At 37.5% G+C, this 15,038-nt stretch overlaps 1 protein-coding gene across 1 annotated transcript; it reads right to left on the reverse strand.

The window, feature by feature from the left end:
* Positions 1 to 831: 831 nt before the first annotated feature.
* Positions 832 to 14,570, reverse strand: LOC149407142 (callose synthase 7-like). Its single transcript, XM_089611423.1, has 42 exons — positions 14,115 to 14,570; positions 13,930 to 14,030; positions 13,699 to 13,811; positions 13,505 to 13,592; positions 13,307 to 13,417; positions 13,038 to 13,199; positions 11,819 to 11,908; positions 11,546 to 11,637; positions 11,295 to 11,418; positions 10,845 to 10,979; positions 10,692 to 10,768; positions 10,533 to 10,620; positions 10,050 to 10,172; positions 9,813 to 9,930; positions 9,334 to 9,665; positions 9,189 to 9,241; positions 8,993 to 9,053; positions 8,634 to 8,715; positions 8,487 to 8,536; positions 8,314 to 8,400; positions 7,625 to 7,729; positions 7,371 to 7,465; positions 7,198 to 7,279; positions 6,936 to 7,099; positions 6,679 to 6,802; positions 6,482 to 6,588; positions 6,176 to 6,284; positions 5,942 to 6,093; positions 5,582 to 5,691; positions 5,363 to 5,479; positions 5,212 to 5,280; positions 4,903 to 5,074; positions 4,688 to 4,799; positions 3,954 to 4,076; positions 3,713 to 3,831; positions 3,534 to 3,617; positions 3,285 to 3,397; positions 2,983 to 3,212; positions 2,086 to 2,883; positions 1,889 to 1,939; positions 1,602 to 1,787; positions 832 to 1,283 (listed from the first exon to the last, which is right to left on the reverse strand). Exons 1-42 carry the CDS (start codon positions 14,326 to 14,328, stop codon positions 1,026 to 1,028), a joined length of 5,781 nt encoding a protein of 1,926 aa, XP_089467549.1. The 5' UTR covers positions 14,329 to 14,570; the 3' UTR covers positions 832 to 1,025.
* Positions 14,571 to 15,038: the final 468 nt, after the last annotated feature.

Below are 15,038 nucleotides of genomic sequence, written 5' to 3' on the forward strand. Positions count from 1 at the left end.
GTCGATTTGTGGGTTCGAGAATTTAATCAATTCTTGTCTTATTGATCGACTAAACCCTAAATCGAGCCTCGGTGGCTCGGTTACAACAAGGAACCAAATATTTCGATAGCATGGAAGCGACATGTCGCTTCTAATTGGCGGGAAACTTTTAGAAGCGATACTTGTCGCTTCTATTATCAAAATTTGATTATTTTCAAGACAAAATGCTTCTAATTAGAAGCGACTTGTTGCTTCTATAAAAGTCTTTTTTGTAATAGTGGCAAAACAAACGTAACTTTCGGGCGTTAATGATATTAGTTGAGATAAAAAAAAAAATAAGAATTACATGTTCAGACTTAAACGTATATAGCCATCTCAGAGTCAACATAGTCATGTCCACCCGCGAAGGAACGAGCAAGCCACCACTACTATGACTGGACGTTGAGCACAAATACCTGCATGCTATGGACTAGTGACTGCTTGAAAAAGGAAATTAGAAGTCGTGGTTCTCAAAATTCCATAACGGCTTCAAACAAAGAAAGAGCCGGTGATCAGCTGTAAGATTAAGTATTGGATTAGATTGACCGCTAGATATTTAAACGAAAATGTAAAAGGCCAGGACGTCTAAGTAGTTTACCCAAGTCAAACTAAATAAATGCCATGCACTATGCTTGAAGATTACTGGAGTATAATCAAACGAGATTAAAAATTTTGATGAACTTCTCATGTCTATATGATTTTTCTCTTTTTCAACCCCTCTTTCACTTGACAAAAGCAAATGTACATCGCCTTAAATATTTACTGTTAGCAGCAATAAAAATAACATCAAATAGTCGATAAAAGATGAAGGTGGAATATTTGAGCGTGTAGACTCGTATATCACTTAAATCTGTATATATATTACACTAATGAGAAAAAAGGGAAAACTTGCTACATATATATTTAAATTTAATCTAATCAGACAAAAAAAATAGCATTGTAAAAGTATATTTGAAAGAATAAGGCTACATGTTTAAAAATAAAATTAAGGTTAAATAACGGGAAGTTTATGCGGTTGATGGCTTGTCAACCGAATTAATCTTGTCTTTTCTGCCCGTGAGGATCATCGAAATCTGGAGGCCTCTGCTGAAGGCTTGGTTGAAGAGCAAACGTGTTTGAAACTCAGACACGAACGGAAACCATGACAAGATTGCGGTTGGCATGAAGATTATGAGCCCCATTATGTACTCGTACGCTCTCGCCAACTCTTTTACCGAATCCCAAAGTTTCACCCTCCTCAACAATCCTCTACACGCTTGCCCAATCTAGATACAAGATAACAATTTATTATCACAATTCCTAACCATTTCCTTTTTTCTTCTAGATCTAAACATGTCAAGACTTTTCAACCTATGTTTTATCCCCGGAAAGTTTAAGTTTAGGCGGTTTTGACATATTTAACATTGATGAGACAAGTTGCAAAAATACATCAAGTTTTACTAAACTGACCAGTTCAAATCACCCAATAAAAACCATATTTCCAAACGTTAACTTCATATGATTAGAACAAATTTATAAAAAATAATAATAATAATATAAAAAACAAAATGGAGAATAACAAGAAGGCAGCTCGATAGACTTACAAGAACGATGGCCCATCCTGTGGGCAAGAAGGCGAGGATAGCGGCGAATAGGTCCGATACCGTGAGTCCACATACCACAAACAAGACGGTCATGACCGACATGAAACCAAGAAACAAAAGCGCTTTGAGAATTCTGAACATGAGCTGGAAGTCAGAGTCAAATCTCCGTCGGCCCATGGATACCATCTGAAAACGGACATGGTAATACAGGTTACACCTTATAGACTGAGTGACATCCGAATAATTCCATAGACTTGCTTTGTGCTAGTTAAAGGGAATTAGCATACCTTCAAGACAAGAAGCGTGGCTATCATAACTAACCAAGAAAGTCCATATACCTATAGAATTAAAACAGAAGCTTGTAAGTCAGGGTTGCATGATGGGTACCAAGAGGAAAATCGTATTCAACATATATTATGTGTCTAATCTATTAAAAGGACTGGGGACGATTTTTTCCTCAGATTAATATGTTTCTTAACAATACCAGTAGAGTCTTGATGTTATGCGATATGTCGAGGTGGTAGACAATTCCATATTGGTAAATAAAGAAGCGAAAGGCGAGAAAAATCTCGAGCCCTCTGCCGCGGATATTTGTGTGTTTCAGGTGTTCCTGCTCTTCGTCCCACCACGATTCCCAACTTTTGTCTGGCGAGATGCCGATACCACCGCGATTCCCCATCCACCTCTTCCAGTCAGTCCAATCGTCAACCGTTTTTTGCCAATCGAAGCCCGATGGATTGAACACAAATGGAGCAAAAAGCCAAGAAGCGACGAGGAACCACATTGAGAAAGTGATGAACATGTAGAGGCTCGAACTGCGATAGGATTCTCCGTAGACTTCGTACACGATCAACAAGATGAAAAGCTCCAACCCTTTGACAAAGTGGCTGCGTGAGTACAGCCTGTAGTTATCAGCAAACTTTGCATGGAAGACAACGAAGCCTCGGCCAGTGGCTCGGTACTTAGAGCCTCCGTGCAAGATTGTTCTCCCGAAATAATGAGCTTTTGTCCCCAGCTGGAACGTGAAGAACACGGAGGCGAGCTGTAGCTGCATGATGATGAAATCCCCTATGGCGGTGCGAAATCCTTTCTCGAGGCCGATTTCCATGACCATTGGCAACACCAACAACAAGCCCAGTTGGAAGACAGACTGGGTGGCCAAAGCCTCTTCAAGGGCTTTGGTCTGCCGTATTGTTGGGTTTTCCAGGATCTCCATTTCCACTCCACTCATGACCATGTAAAGACGACCGTATAAGAACATGTACACAGTCAACACAGTAACCTGAAAGGATACAATGATTTCCGGGTGAGACGGGGGTATAAAACAACATTGAGGACTCTATTACTAACACGGAGCACAGTGAAATGTATGTTAACATACCATACTGCTGAAGTAGAAACCGACTGTCGTGAAGTAAAATGATAGCATTCTGTAGAAATCAAAGCGACGCCCGAGCCGATAAACGTCACGGCTTAGCGTCTGCTCTCCGTTTCCGTTAGCGACCTTAGCCTCAAAAAGTGATATCTGATTCATACCCACGTCACGCCCCTTTCCCACTTGCATATACTCATGATGTGTTATAAATCCCCGGCGTAAAGTTGAATTGTACCCTGTATATTCAAATATCAGTAACTGGAAAAAATCAATAAGGCCTTGTTGTTCTGAAAATCTGGAAAAATTACCTGCAAATATATCTTCACTCAAATTGATAATTTTTGACGCTTTGCTTATGCCACCTCTTGTTATGTGGAAGAGTCTATCAAAGATATCAGGGTGGCCATAATGAAATCGAACCCTGTAAATCAAAATGTCATGAATCAAAATGTCATGAATCAAAATGTCAGGGTCTCCATTCCAAAAGTCAGTTACTGTCATTTATTAATTCAGAATTGCCTCAAGAACATCAAATTAAGCGTCTATGTAAGACTCACCTTAGAGGATTCGCTAAAATTCGCTGCCCAATCGTCACAAAACTGGTCTCCTGATTAGACATGAACCAAGCAAGCGAAGAAACACTGTATAACAAGCAAGTAGCAATTAGCACTTAAAATAACAATGATCATTATGAATAAGTATAAATTAGTATATATTATTCTTCAAAGGGACCAACCTTCCAGTGAATATATGCTCCCTTAGACCCACTATTGTGGGTTTTCGTGCACCTCGTCGATGTAACTGGAATTCTTGCAGCACGTTTCTCATTTTATAAGCTTCTTCGAAGTAATTGTCCTGAAAAAAAGGAGGCAAGACAGAAAACAATAATGTCAATCGTTCCCGAACATGTGTGTCTGAATTTTCTTACCAACATGTGTGTCTGGGTTTTCTTACATTGAATACATTCAGAATAGTACCTGATTCATGTCTATAGTCTGCAGGGCTTCTCCGCGCGTGAAGACAATGGCATGGTTCTGGTTTTCAGGCTTTCCCTCGCCGATTTCTGTTGGAGGTCCTGGGAGCCTAATCCGGTATATTTCCTACCAATTCATTAGTTGAAAAGAGCAACAGTGAGACATTAGATTCATTCATTACATTTTATTAGATCACGCGAGGACAATTTGAACTCAAAGGCGAGCTTGTATTTACGCTGCATGTTCGATAAACAATTGTCTAATATGCATGTCGTATTTTGTACAGGAAAATAGTTTTTTTTTTTATTTTACACGTTTAACAACTGTGATATTATAAGAAAGTGGGGTCTCAAGAGCCGCAACCCTATGAAGCAAAGCCAGGAAATTTATCCCGATTGAAACACAGGTATATTTGTGCGCATATATAGGGCAACTTGAGAAAGAAATGGAACAAGGAACTATTTGTTTTGTATCATCAACACATAGACTAAGCTCAATCTCTTAAACATATATAGTCAACATTGAGCACAATTTAATTGTTTCTTTATTGTGGTGTTTATAGCACTTTTTTTCTCTCTATAGGGACATAGCATTGCTGAAAATATAATAAAAACCCAATGAAGAAGTCAAGAAAGACACAGGATATAATCAAAGAGAAAAATTATTATTGTGCAAAAGTGATCGATCCATAGTTAACAAGCTATAATAGAAGTGCACAGTAGTAGATCATTGCATACCTCATCTAGCTTGTCCCCTCCCTTGAGCAAAACAGAATAGTAAACCTTTTGGGTCCTTCCATTTACAGTGTCTTCTCTTGTATCTATGTACGCAACACGCAGAGACGGATATCTGTGCACAAGCATCATATTTAGGAACAGAAACAAAAGTACAAAATTGACAAATAATATAACACAAAATATCTAGTTCGTCATAAACTCCAACACTGACTCACAATAGCATCAGCTTGAGAATGTTACTGTAACAACTTTGGTCTTTCTGATCATTGGATTTCTTTTGAGCGCCGTAAACTTGACAAGAGACAACATAAGTAAACTTCAAATCAGCCAATGCTTGTGCATGTTCCTTTTCGCTGAGCACCATGTTCTGGTAACCGCCAGACATAGCTGCCACAGAAAGAAAAATACATGCAACAATAAATCAAGAAACAAATACGCACCAATAGGAACATCTTAACAATATGTGAATGAACAAACGGGAATCAAAAGATGGCACTTTCTTGAAGGAAAAAAAAACCACTAACCGCCATCTCCTGACGATTCAAGGAAGCATTGAAGCTCCAAAGCCTGGCGATAGTACATCATCCCTCTCACTGGAGTAAAAAATCAGATTTAATTCCTGATCTGTAGGTGAGGCTCATATTAAGAAGTATCGGGTCATACATTTACTCATACCTGTTCTATAAAGTGTTTGGCCCCTATAAGATACCCACTGACGGGTTAGCTCTTGCTTGTCCTTATCAGGATACGTTTTAATATCGCTTATTCGCTCCTTAAAGTTTGTCCATTCATCTATTTTGAAACAACAGAGGCACGAGAATAATAAAAATGAGGTTATATTTATGAAAATGGGAGGTAGGGAAATAAAAACAATGCAGCACTCAGAAAGCTAACCGGGATATATTTTCTGCAGGTAAAACAGAATTGAAATTCCATCCTCATTTTCCCTGGTAAGTTCCTCGTCAGTGTAGAGGACCTCCTCTTTGTAATACGGAGTCAATACGCTGATTTGGAAACCAGAAAGGACAGTTGGCTCAATTAGTAGAAAGAAGAGACAAATCTTAGGACGTGTTTAACACAACAACCTATTACAGCAAGAGCACATCAGCTAATGTAAAGAACAACAAAGATTTCCCGACCAGAAGTACAAGAATATTGAACTACTATATACGTAGCAGCTTGAAAAAAAAAATTATTCAATTGGCAGTGTATATCATTTCGTTTTCCCAAATCAGTAGTTTGATTAGGACTAACCTGAAGGAAAACATGTCACGAACTTCAGGAGCTCTAGGAATTTTCATAAAAAGCGAGTTGGCGAAAAAGGTGATGCGGCGGCGAGCTTCCAAGTTCTGAGGCACATTAATGGCAGACTCCTTGACAGTGAGAAGCAAGTGAAGCCTGACCACCTAAGAAGAAATGTGGGAAGATAATGAAGCCCATGGGTTTTGGTGACATGTTCTATAACATAATTGAGCAGACGATAAGTACCTTCTCCTTCCAAGGCTTGTTTTGTCTAAGTTGCATATTAATTTTTTCAAACCTCTGCTCTTTCTTGACGTTCTGAATGTTAATACTTGGATGAACGGATTCCAAAATTCTACAAGGAAGAGAAAACAACCAAATGGAATTCAGGAGACATAAAACTCACTGTAGGCACTTCATTAATGTGTTTACTTTTCTTTGGCAGTAACAGTACTTATTTTCTTCGGTTCTGCCGTTTCCAATATAAAGCCCCGTTGTTTCTTTTTTAAAAAAAAAAAAAAAACAGTACTTATTTTCTTTATCATTTCTTACTCGTGGCCATTAACCATAACATCCTGTGTGATAATTTCCATGATATCCTGAAGAACGTTGATTATCTGAGGTTGGAAATAATTCTCCTCTTCTTCATCCTCAGATAGCTGTCATATACCAGCATGTAGTACTTAGAACAAGTCGTTTTGCATAAGAAAATTTGAGAAGAAAAACAAATAAAGAGGAAGATTGTTTACCAGTAATGTCAAGAATTTCTCCAACCTCTCACTCAGAGAGAGCAGTCCACTCATACGGAAATTAGTCAAGAATGTCTTCTTCTCTAAACTTTCATCAATTTCAGTACATATCTGCTTCACAATCCTAGCACATCAAAGTAAAATAATTCAAATTTGGTTCATGCGCGTCATTGACAATGGAGATGCGAGTTTATATGAACCAGTAGCAAAATAACGTGATTTCAGCAAAAAAAAGATCCCGTGAACGCATTCCTTACATTTTGTCAGCTTCATCTTCAAGAAGATAATGTATTACATCCCTTAGCGCCTCATAGCATTCCACTATTGCTGTGCACATATATTCAATATTCTTCATTTTTTTAAATAACTCCTCATCGTCCTTGCCTTTGAAATCTTTTGCCATGTCTAGTGCTATAGGAATCTGTAGTATGAAGAAAAAAAAGGATTCAAGAATTATCGCTGCCAATAAACCATGCAAAGAAATCTCTTTTCCTTTTCATGTTCAAGATAAACAAATACCTTGCTAGCGAGCAGGAAGGGTGGCCACTGGATAACAGAAACGTCATTTGAATAATATGGAACAAGCAACAAGTCTCTATCTCTGAAAATTTACCAATAAGAAGATATACTCAGAAACTAAAAACAGCTCATTTACAATAGCAAATTTACTTTGAGGAAGAAGAAAACAGAACCTATTGCTGATAAGGTCTTCTAATCTCATAGTGTGTATGACTTTATTCCACACTTGAGAGAAATTGGCAATATTCTTCCGTACTACCTCTTGATCCTGTTATAACCGAGTGTTCTTATCATTGGCACAGATGTACACGCAATAAATTTTATTTCTTTCACGTAGTTCAAAAGTAGTTTTACTTGAAATAATATCTATTAAAATACAAAATGATAAAGACGACTCTGTAGAACACTAACTATAAGATGCCATTACCAAATTTTTCTTTCTGGTATAACCATCTGCTACTGGCATGAGATTGACACTGAAAGCATAAGGAACAGCTGCAAATCTAGACCGCAACATCCCAAGCGTTCTTATCTAGAAGAAAAAAAACAAATTGAGAGATAAGTATTTAAAGTTTAGTTGTTTTAACCAAATGACTAATAACGAGCCGTTCGAATTTCAAAGTTGAAAGGGAACTTGTATGTTTCCCTGAATAATAATAATAAAGTTCCCCTCTGATGGACATTCCAATTCGATGTTGATTTCTCTAAATCATTACGAACCAACAAATCTCTCTTCTATTTTTGAGGAATCAGGGTAAAATGTTATCAAGTAGAAAAACGGAGGAGAATGTGTTGCTTCTATCATTTTTCTGTAGGTTTATTCGGATATTGTTCTATTTTTTCAGTTAATTATTTATTTATCTGCTGTTTTCAACAAATAGTTAGATAATACTCATCTGTTGTATGAATTTAGTTACCCTTTCCTATTTGGTTGTTAGTGATGTACTATATATATATATATATATATATATATATATATATACCTTATTTATTCAATGAACTCAGTGGAGTTTTCTTTACACAAAACTACATTTTCCTTTGTTTACCAAACTGATATTTTATTACAGCTGCAGCCATGTTAGCAATGCTTTTTACGGAAGATGAATCGATACTAACCTCGCCCAAGTGACTAAAGGCACCGTGTATCCCACCAAACAGAGTAGAGAATATGGCATACCATATTTGTGCATCCATAAAATAGACCTAATCAAACATTTAAGAAAAACAATTGCAGAAATGTTTGAAATTAACGCATAAAAACTAATTTTGTCAAAAAAATTATCACTTACCAGAACAATGGGTGTCCATATTGCAATGATGACAAAAATGTTATGCGGCGCTAAAGAAGTAATAAAGGAAAATACAGGGATCAGCTACATTTAAACAGCAAACTAGGAGAACTACATAAAAAAATAAAAGGTGGGTTAAAGTGTCACCATGTGGAAAGAATTCGTGCCACTGATAATCATTGATTTTCATTTCCATTATCACTTTTGTTGGCTCCACTAGAGGTAATATCTGTCAACAAACCACATGAAGCCAACATTAGAAGTTCAAGCTTTGTAAAATGCTAGAGATATCAGAACTTGACTGGTAAGAGGGTTCACATCAAAGGATGTTTAGTACATATTTTAAGCCTAGTAACATATGTTTGGTGTATGAGAATCACTATTTCTACCTAAAAAGAGTAATCTCATATGCCTCAACCATGGAAAAAAGATACTATTACAGGTTAGCTATTAGTGGAATTCAAACTGTTAGTTTAATATTATTCCAGTACAAAAGAAGTAAGCACCTCAACATAGTAGCTGAATGCTAGCTTGCTGATTAGCAACATGATCCAAAACAATGTATATCTGTAACCCAAAAACAAAAATCAATACAAGCATACATAGTAAACTGTTACCATCTTAAAGAGCAAAAGCAAAGAGGCCGGAAATCAATATCAGCTCCATTTTAGAATGGAGACAGAAACTTAAGTGAAAACTTACTTCAGCAATGTGAACATGTCTTCATGCATGCCCCTTCCAACGTATAACTTCGGCTGCAATAGACAAATTGAGCAGAAAATGCATTTACAAAAAAAAAACAATAAAAGAGTTTATACCGAGAGTGATGAGAGCTAGAGAGACTGACCTGGGCCCACCACATCAGAAAAACAATTACTTTTATATTAGAACGCTCCATATTCCTTCGCATGGGTGGAAGGATAAAGAGCAGAGTAGCCAGAATATTGGGTATCAGATAAATAGCAACGGCATAGTTATAAAATGACTGGTCCCACCAGGCGCCGGTCCAACTGCTGAAGAGTCTCTCGATTGCTGTCGGGTTCTGAACTGAACGGAAGTAGCAAACCGGCAGGAAAACAACCCAGAAAGCTGCTATCACAAATTTTAAGAGAAACCGCACGACCTGGGTGATTTTTAAGCTTTTCCAGGCGTTGAAACTTAGAACTATATCCAGAGTGGCTGTGTGACAAAAGGACATAAGAAAGCTTTAGAAACGAGTAGCTGAAAACTTTAAAGTACGCCGCAACATAATTGTCAAATTATTATAACATCCAAATTTTGTAGCAAAAGAGGTTTAATTCACATATTTATTTATTTCTCCTCTACCTTGTACGAAATTGAGAACAGCCGACGTAATGAAGATGCTAAGAACACTTTTAAAGACATCTTCACTAAACAAGTCAGCTATAGATCCGGAAGAGTTCCACGCAATAATAAGCATTGCCTGAGAAAATCGATAGTCAACATCCAAGTATAAACAATAAGATACAAGGCTCAAGGAGAGTGATACAAAATGAAAGATGTAAACAACTGAGACCTTTACTGATTTTCAACTAAAGTTACCTGGAATGCCAATATAAAGAACATCCACATTCGATCGAAATTTCTGTACAGATGCAAAAAAGTGCGGACTTCTGCGAAGTTTACTTTAGGCTTTTTTCTACCAATGGGAACTTGATTTGGTCTCTGTCAAAGAAATATGGAGCACGAATTCACATTATAACACATAAACTATTATTGTTTTTTAGTGTGTCTGTATACATGATACCATTGCGAACGTTTTCTGTTCCGCATACATAAACATGACACATTTTCAATAATGTCAAATTCAGACGAAAAACGCATGGTCTTTAAAGTATAGTTTCAGAAGTACTAATTATGTTAAAGATGGTAAATCAACCGCTAAGTTCAAATAAAAGGCATATCAAAACATATTGCACATAATTTTGTACCTCAAAAACCCATCGCATGTCAAAATGGAAAAAGAGACAATATATAATCAAACATAGACAAAGAGCGAGATAGATAGGCAGGGTGAGAGAGTACCGTATTAGCAGGTTGTACCCCATCTGAATGCCTGAAAAAATCTGCTTTAGGGTTCATCGGCCATCCGAGGCTTAAACATTTCTGCGACCTAACATGGGGCCACGCGTATTTAATATCTTCTAGATGACACGAAAAGAATTTTTGTTTCACAATACTTACCAAAAGTATTCATTTAAGTCATCATAATTTCTCCAACTTGTATGACTTTCCTTGCCTCCTCTGCTTCTCTTGGCTTCCTTCCAAAGAACAAAATTCAAATTTCAGACCGAGTCCAATGTAGCATCAAGTAACATTGAGACAGGCTATACCTACCTTGTGCAAGACCTCAAAGATTGGTGTTATAACAGTCCTTAGAAAGTACTCTTCATCGCGTGGTTCATTTTGATATGTGTCTCCGCTAACAGAATGAGTATTGCTTTCGAGAATCCCGTACACCTCATTCGCCATCTTCAATATTAGGATATGCTATTATTCTCAAGTAGTAAACTTTCTTCACACTAGAGCATATATCAACAAATGTCTAGAAAATTCAATCACAGCCGTAACTTGATTTCCACCATGTAAATTACTATAAACTAAAACTTCATTTACCACAACCCAATAATCAATAAGCTATCCATGTATTTTTAATAGTTAACGTATCTTCTACTACTTAATGAGAACAGTAAATTAGAAAGTATATAAAATAAAAATGAATTTGTGCAAATACAGACCGAAGATATCATGCCCAAATTCAAATGCATCGAAGAAAAAAACACATACATTGTGGAAGATATAGCACAGGCATTCAGGCATAAACCGAATATTTGAAGCTTCTCCCCATATAAGAAGATAAAGTGCAATGTAGATAAGGTTCATTTGTTGATTATCGACCCCTACAGGACATCTGTAAAGTAATCGGTAAAAAAACTATTAAGAAAAATGTGTAGAAGAAAAAAGCAGGCAATTCCAAAAAAGAGCGAGCAATAGTAAGGGATCACAATTTGGCTTCCAAAAGCAGCCGGACTTTTCACCTGAGATTTAATTTACAGTGCAAGTAGTTGCACCACGAACGGTAATTTTTAAAAATCTTCTCCCCCAAACTATGCACAGTCGAACTTGCCAACTGCAAGAAGGCCATATAATCAATCATTTGTACAAGCACAAAGGAAAGAATGGATAAAATTACACTGCATTTATTACTCAGCAGTTTTGTTCCCAGGGTGTAAAGGAAATGAAATAAAAAAGATTCAGGACTGCTATCAAGAACTTGCTCAACCAATAAAGTAAAGACTAGAAATATATACCTGTGTAAGAATGGTTGGATTCCTTCCCCTGACATCAATATTTGCTAGAAGAAGTATCAGATGTTCCCTCTGGTTTGCTACATTTCCTTTCTTCACATCCCCACCAATACAAGAAGTAACACGGTTAGATGAGTTAATGATTCCACGTCGAAAAAACATAAGACAATAATTTCTCATGGTTTAAATCTGAACATTGTCAACAAAGGGTAACATCTTTTGTTTCGGGGTAGAAAAGGAAAATGGTTCTCTTATGGAAGAATTATTATTTGACGGTATTTCTAGTGTTGTGCTTCAATTACTGCAACCACTATCCCCTGGTAGGTAGAAGTAAGATTGATAAAAAATAAAAATAAATAAAAATAAAAAAATAAAAACAGAGTTAAATACTTAAATCTACCATCTCGAAACAATGCAGCAGATCTAGTGTACATGAGACTGAGTTTTTGTAAATAGAGGAGATGGAATTTAATATAAAAAGGGGGGAGAGAAAGCTTCAGCTAAATCAAAGAAAGATACAATCTAAATAGCAATCGTCTCAGCTCAGAGGAGATCAGACAGACCAAAGAACTCAAATCAAAATTTAAGGTCGAGATCCAAAGACTAGCTCTAACACTTACTATAGGCCTCAAATTTTCTCATTTTATGGATTTTTTTCACCCTAGGCAGCATATTAATACGATATATGTAAGGGTCTATCAAAACTACATGCGCAAGTTTTTTTCCCCTGGTCGTTTTCCATAAGAAAAGTCAATTATCCTGATCAAATGCAGTGCAAGAATCCAAATGTTGCCGTATCTCCAGGCTAGTGATTGTGCAAAGCTGAATTTTGTCGGTAGCCTTTATGGCTGGTTTGTTTGAATAAGAAGTGAAGTCATTTTTTTAGATTCAGTCCATGATTGAACCACTTGTTTGTTTTAGATTCGTCCCGTGCACGTAGATTTTTTGTATCTCCAGGCTAGTTATGTGATTTTTTTTCTATTCGATCATAGATTGTCCCATGCCAATCAAATCTTCTGCTTCTATATGAGTGATACTTGAAGGGAGGATAAAAAATCTAGTCACGTCCTTTTTCTCTCAGAGGAAACTAGGACAAGTTCATGCAGATTGTAACAGCATAGCAGGCCCACACTCAGAGTAGGCAATTCTTACACCACAAGCAAAAGGGCATATGAGAAATAGATGAAGATAAAAACTTAAATGAGTTAAATGAGCAAATTACCTGAAACCCAAATATAGACGATAGCCAATCAAGTATATCGTTGACGAGCTGAACCCTCTCTCTATGAACTCCCATGTTGTCCTCTTGTGCTTGGTGCCTATACTGAACTCTGGGCCTAGGAAGATTATCCACATTGCGTAAAGCGTTGAGAGCTGCTTTGATCTAAAAATCCGCAAGAAAATAATATTAGTAAACGGGGAGTGAAGAAGAAAAAATAATCAAAATTTCCAATGCTTGCATCAGAAGTAAGAAACAATCCACGTAGTCACCTCGGGAAGTTCCATAATTGCTGGTTTGACTCCAACGGCATACAATGGAAGAATGTTATAGTGTGCATACTGGTCCCTCTTCTTTGTGATTTCATCTGCTATTCGTTGCGTCTATAGAAAATGAAATACGTCCCAATCATATACTTCTCTCACCCAAAAGAAAAACAAAATTGAAAATAAAATTTCTAAAAATCAAACCTGAGGATCTATCTGATTCGGAGGTACCACCGTCTTTAGCACCTCGTAGAGCACTGTCGCAATCTGGCAAATCTTAGCCATCTCCTCTCTTCAAGAACCAAACACAAGCACCGAAAAAATTAAACATAGAAAATAAATAAAGGTGTAACAATAAAGTATGTTTTTTTTTAGCTTAGAGTGGAATATAGACTCACGGTTTCTTCGTAAACTCTCCTTCTCTGATGTTGATTTCATAAAACTCCTGGTAAAACAAGAGAATCTCTTTCGGATCGTTCATGGCGAGCACGTGCTTCGCTTCGATCTCCTCCTGCAAACAAACCACACAAGAACTTCACGTCATTTTCACCACTCACCATTTTCCTTTCCTTGCGGAGAAAGTTACCACACAACTGTAAGATCTCAATCGAGCCTCGACTAATTCTTACCTTTTCGAGTCGGTGAAGGAGGTACGTCTTGAACTGTCGAACACCGCGACCGCCCGACGTCGGGTCCATCAAATGAGCCTTCTCAAAGGCGTGAAACCGACCTAACAATCAGCGAATTCAATCCCAATCAATCACAGAGTACAGTCGATTCATCAGAGAGCAGTTGCGGAAATACTAATACGTACAGAGATAAGCGACTCTAGCGTTGTCCCTTTGGATCTCGTTCGCGACCCTCAGAATTGGGGCTATGGAGGCCAGCGAGGAAGGTACGAGCTCACTGTCAATGGCGGCGTTTTCTTCGTTGGGAAGGTCCACCATCCGAGTCGGCATCCGAGTCATTCCGCGCGACAGAGTCCTCGGCGGGCCGACATCGCTCTTCGTCCCGCTCGAGCTCGCCATCGCTGCTCGCACGAGGAGACCACAAAACTCTCTTCTTCTTCTTCTTCTTCGTCGTCGTCGTAGCAGATACGGAATCGAAAACTAGGTCAAGAAAAAGTAGGGTTTCTTCGAAGACCATCTTTCGCTGAATGATTTTTATATGAGCTAGGGAAAAGAAAGATACTTTGGAAGAGAAGTGGGCAAAGTATTTTTTGTTCCCTCAGATGGCAAGAAAAGCATTTGCACTACCACCAGCAATGAACGATTTTTTTTGTTTTTTTTTTTTTTGTTTTAATGTTTGTTATTTTGGACCGATGTGCTTTTCGTGGCTTTGTTTTTTTATTGGGAGCGAGTGAGGGAGTGACGAAACGGCAGTGAAATGAAATGAGAATCGACGATGAAGGATTTGAGATTTAGAGTACAGAGAAGCTTTTTCGCTTTGCTCTGCTTTTGCTTTTTTTTTCTCTTTCTTTATTTTTCTTTTTATTTTTTTGTGTTGTATTGTTTTGGCTTTAGCTTGGCCTCGAAGTTAGGGAGCGACAGCGAGTGAGTAAACTAAAGTAATCTGCTTTTGATTTTAGGTTCGAAGAATTTATACATTGCGGGGGGTTTTGAATCAGAGTTTGAGGATGACGTGTCATCCTATCTGTTACTTGGGTCTCTTTTGACTGGTCCCACAATACTTATTATTGTTCTTTTCTTTTTCGCCCATTATTTTAAGGAAAGAGTAG

Source organism: Urtica dioica, chromosome 1, assembly GCF_054948205.1.
Source record: "Urtica dioica subsp. dioica isolate 48M chromosome 1, U.dioica_male_clone48M_v1_H2, whole genome shotgun sequence".
NCBI classification, from domain to species: Eukaryota; Viridiplantae; Streptophyta; class Magnoliopsida; order Rosales; family Urticaceae; genus Urtica; species Urtica dioica.

Bases quoted from the DNA above. Each gene is read 5' to 3' on its own strand.
- LOC149407142 (XM_089611423.1), bottom strand. From the start codon at position 14,328: ATGGCGAGCTCGAGCGGGACGAAGAGCGATGTCGGCCCGCCGAGGACT. The intron at 7,280-7,370 runs GTTCTGTTTTCT...GTAAATTTTCAG, and splicing joins GAAGACCTTATCAGCAATAG to AGATAGAGACTTGTTGCTTG. The intron at 1,940-2,085 runs GTATTGTTAAGA...TTAATTCTATAG, and splicing joins ATAACATCAAGACTCTACTG to GTATATGGACTTTCTTGGTT.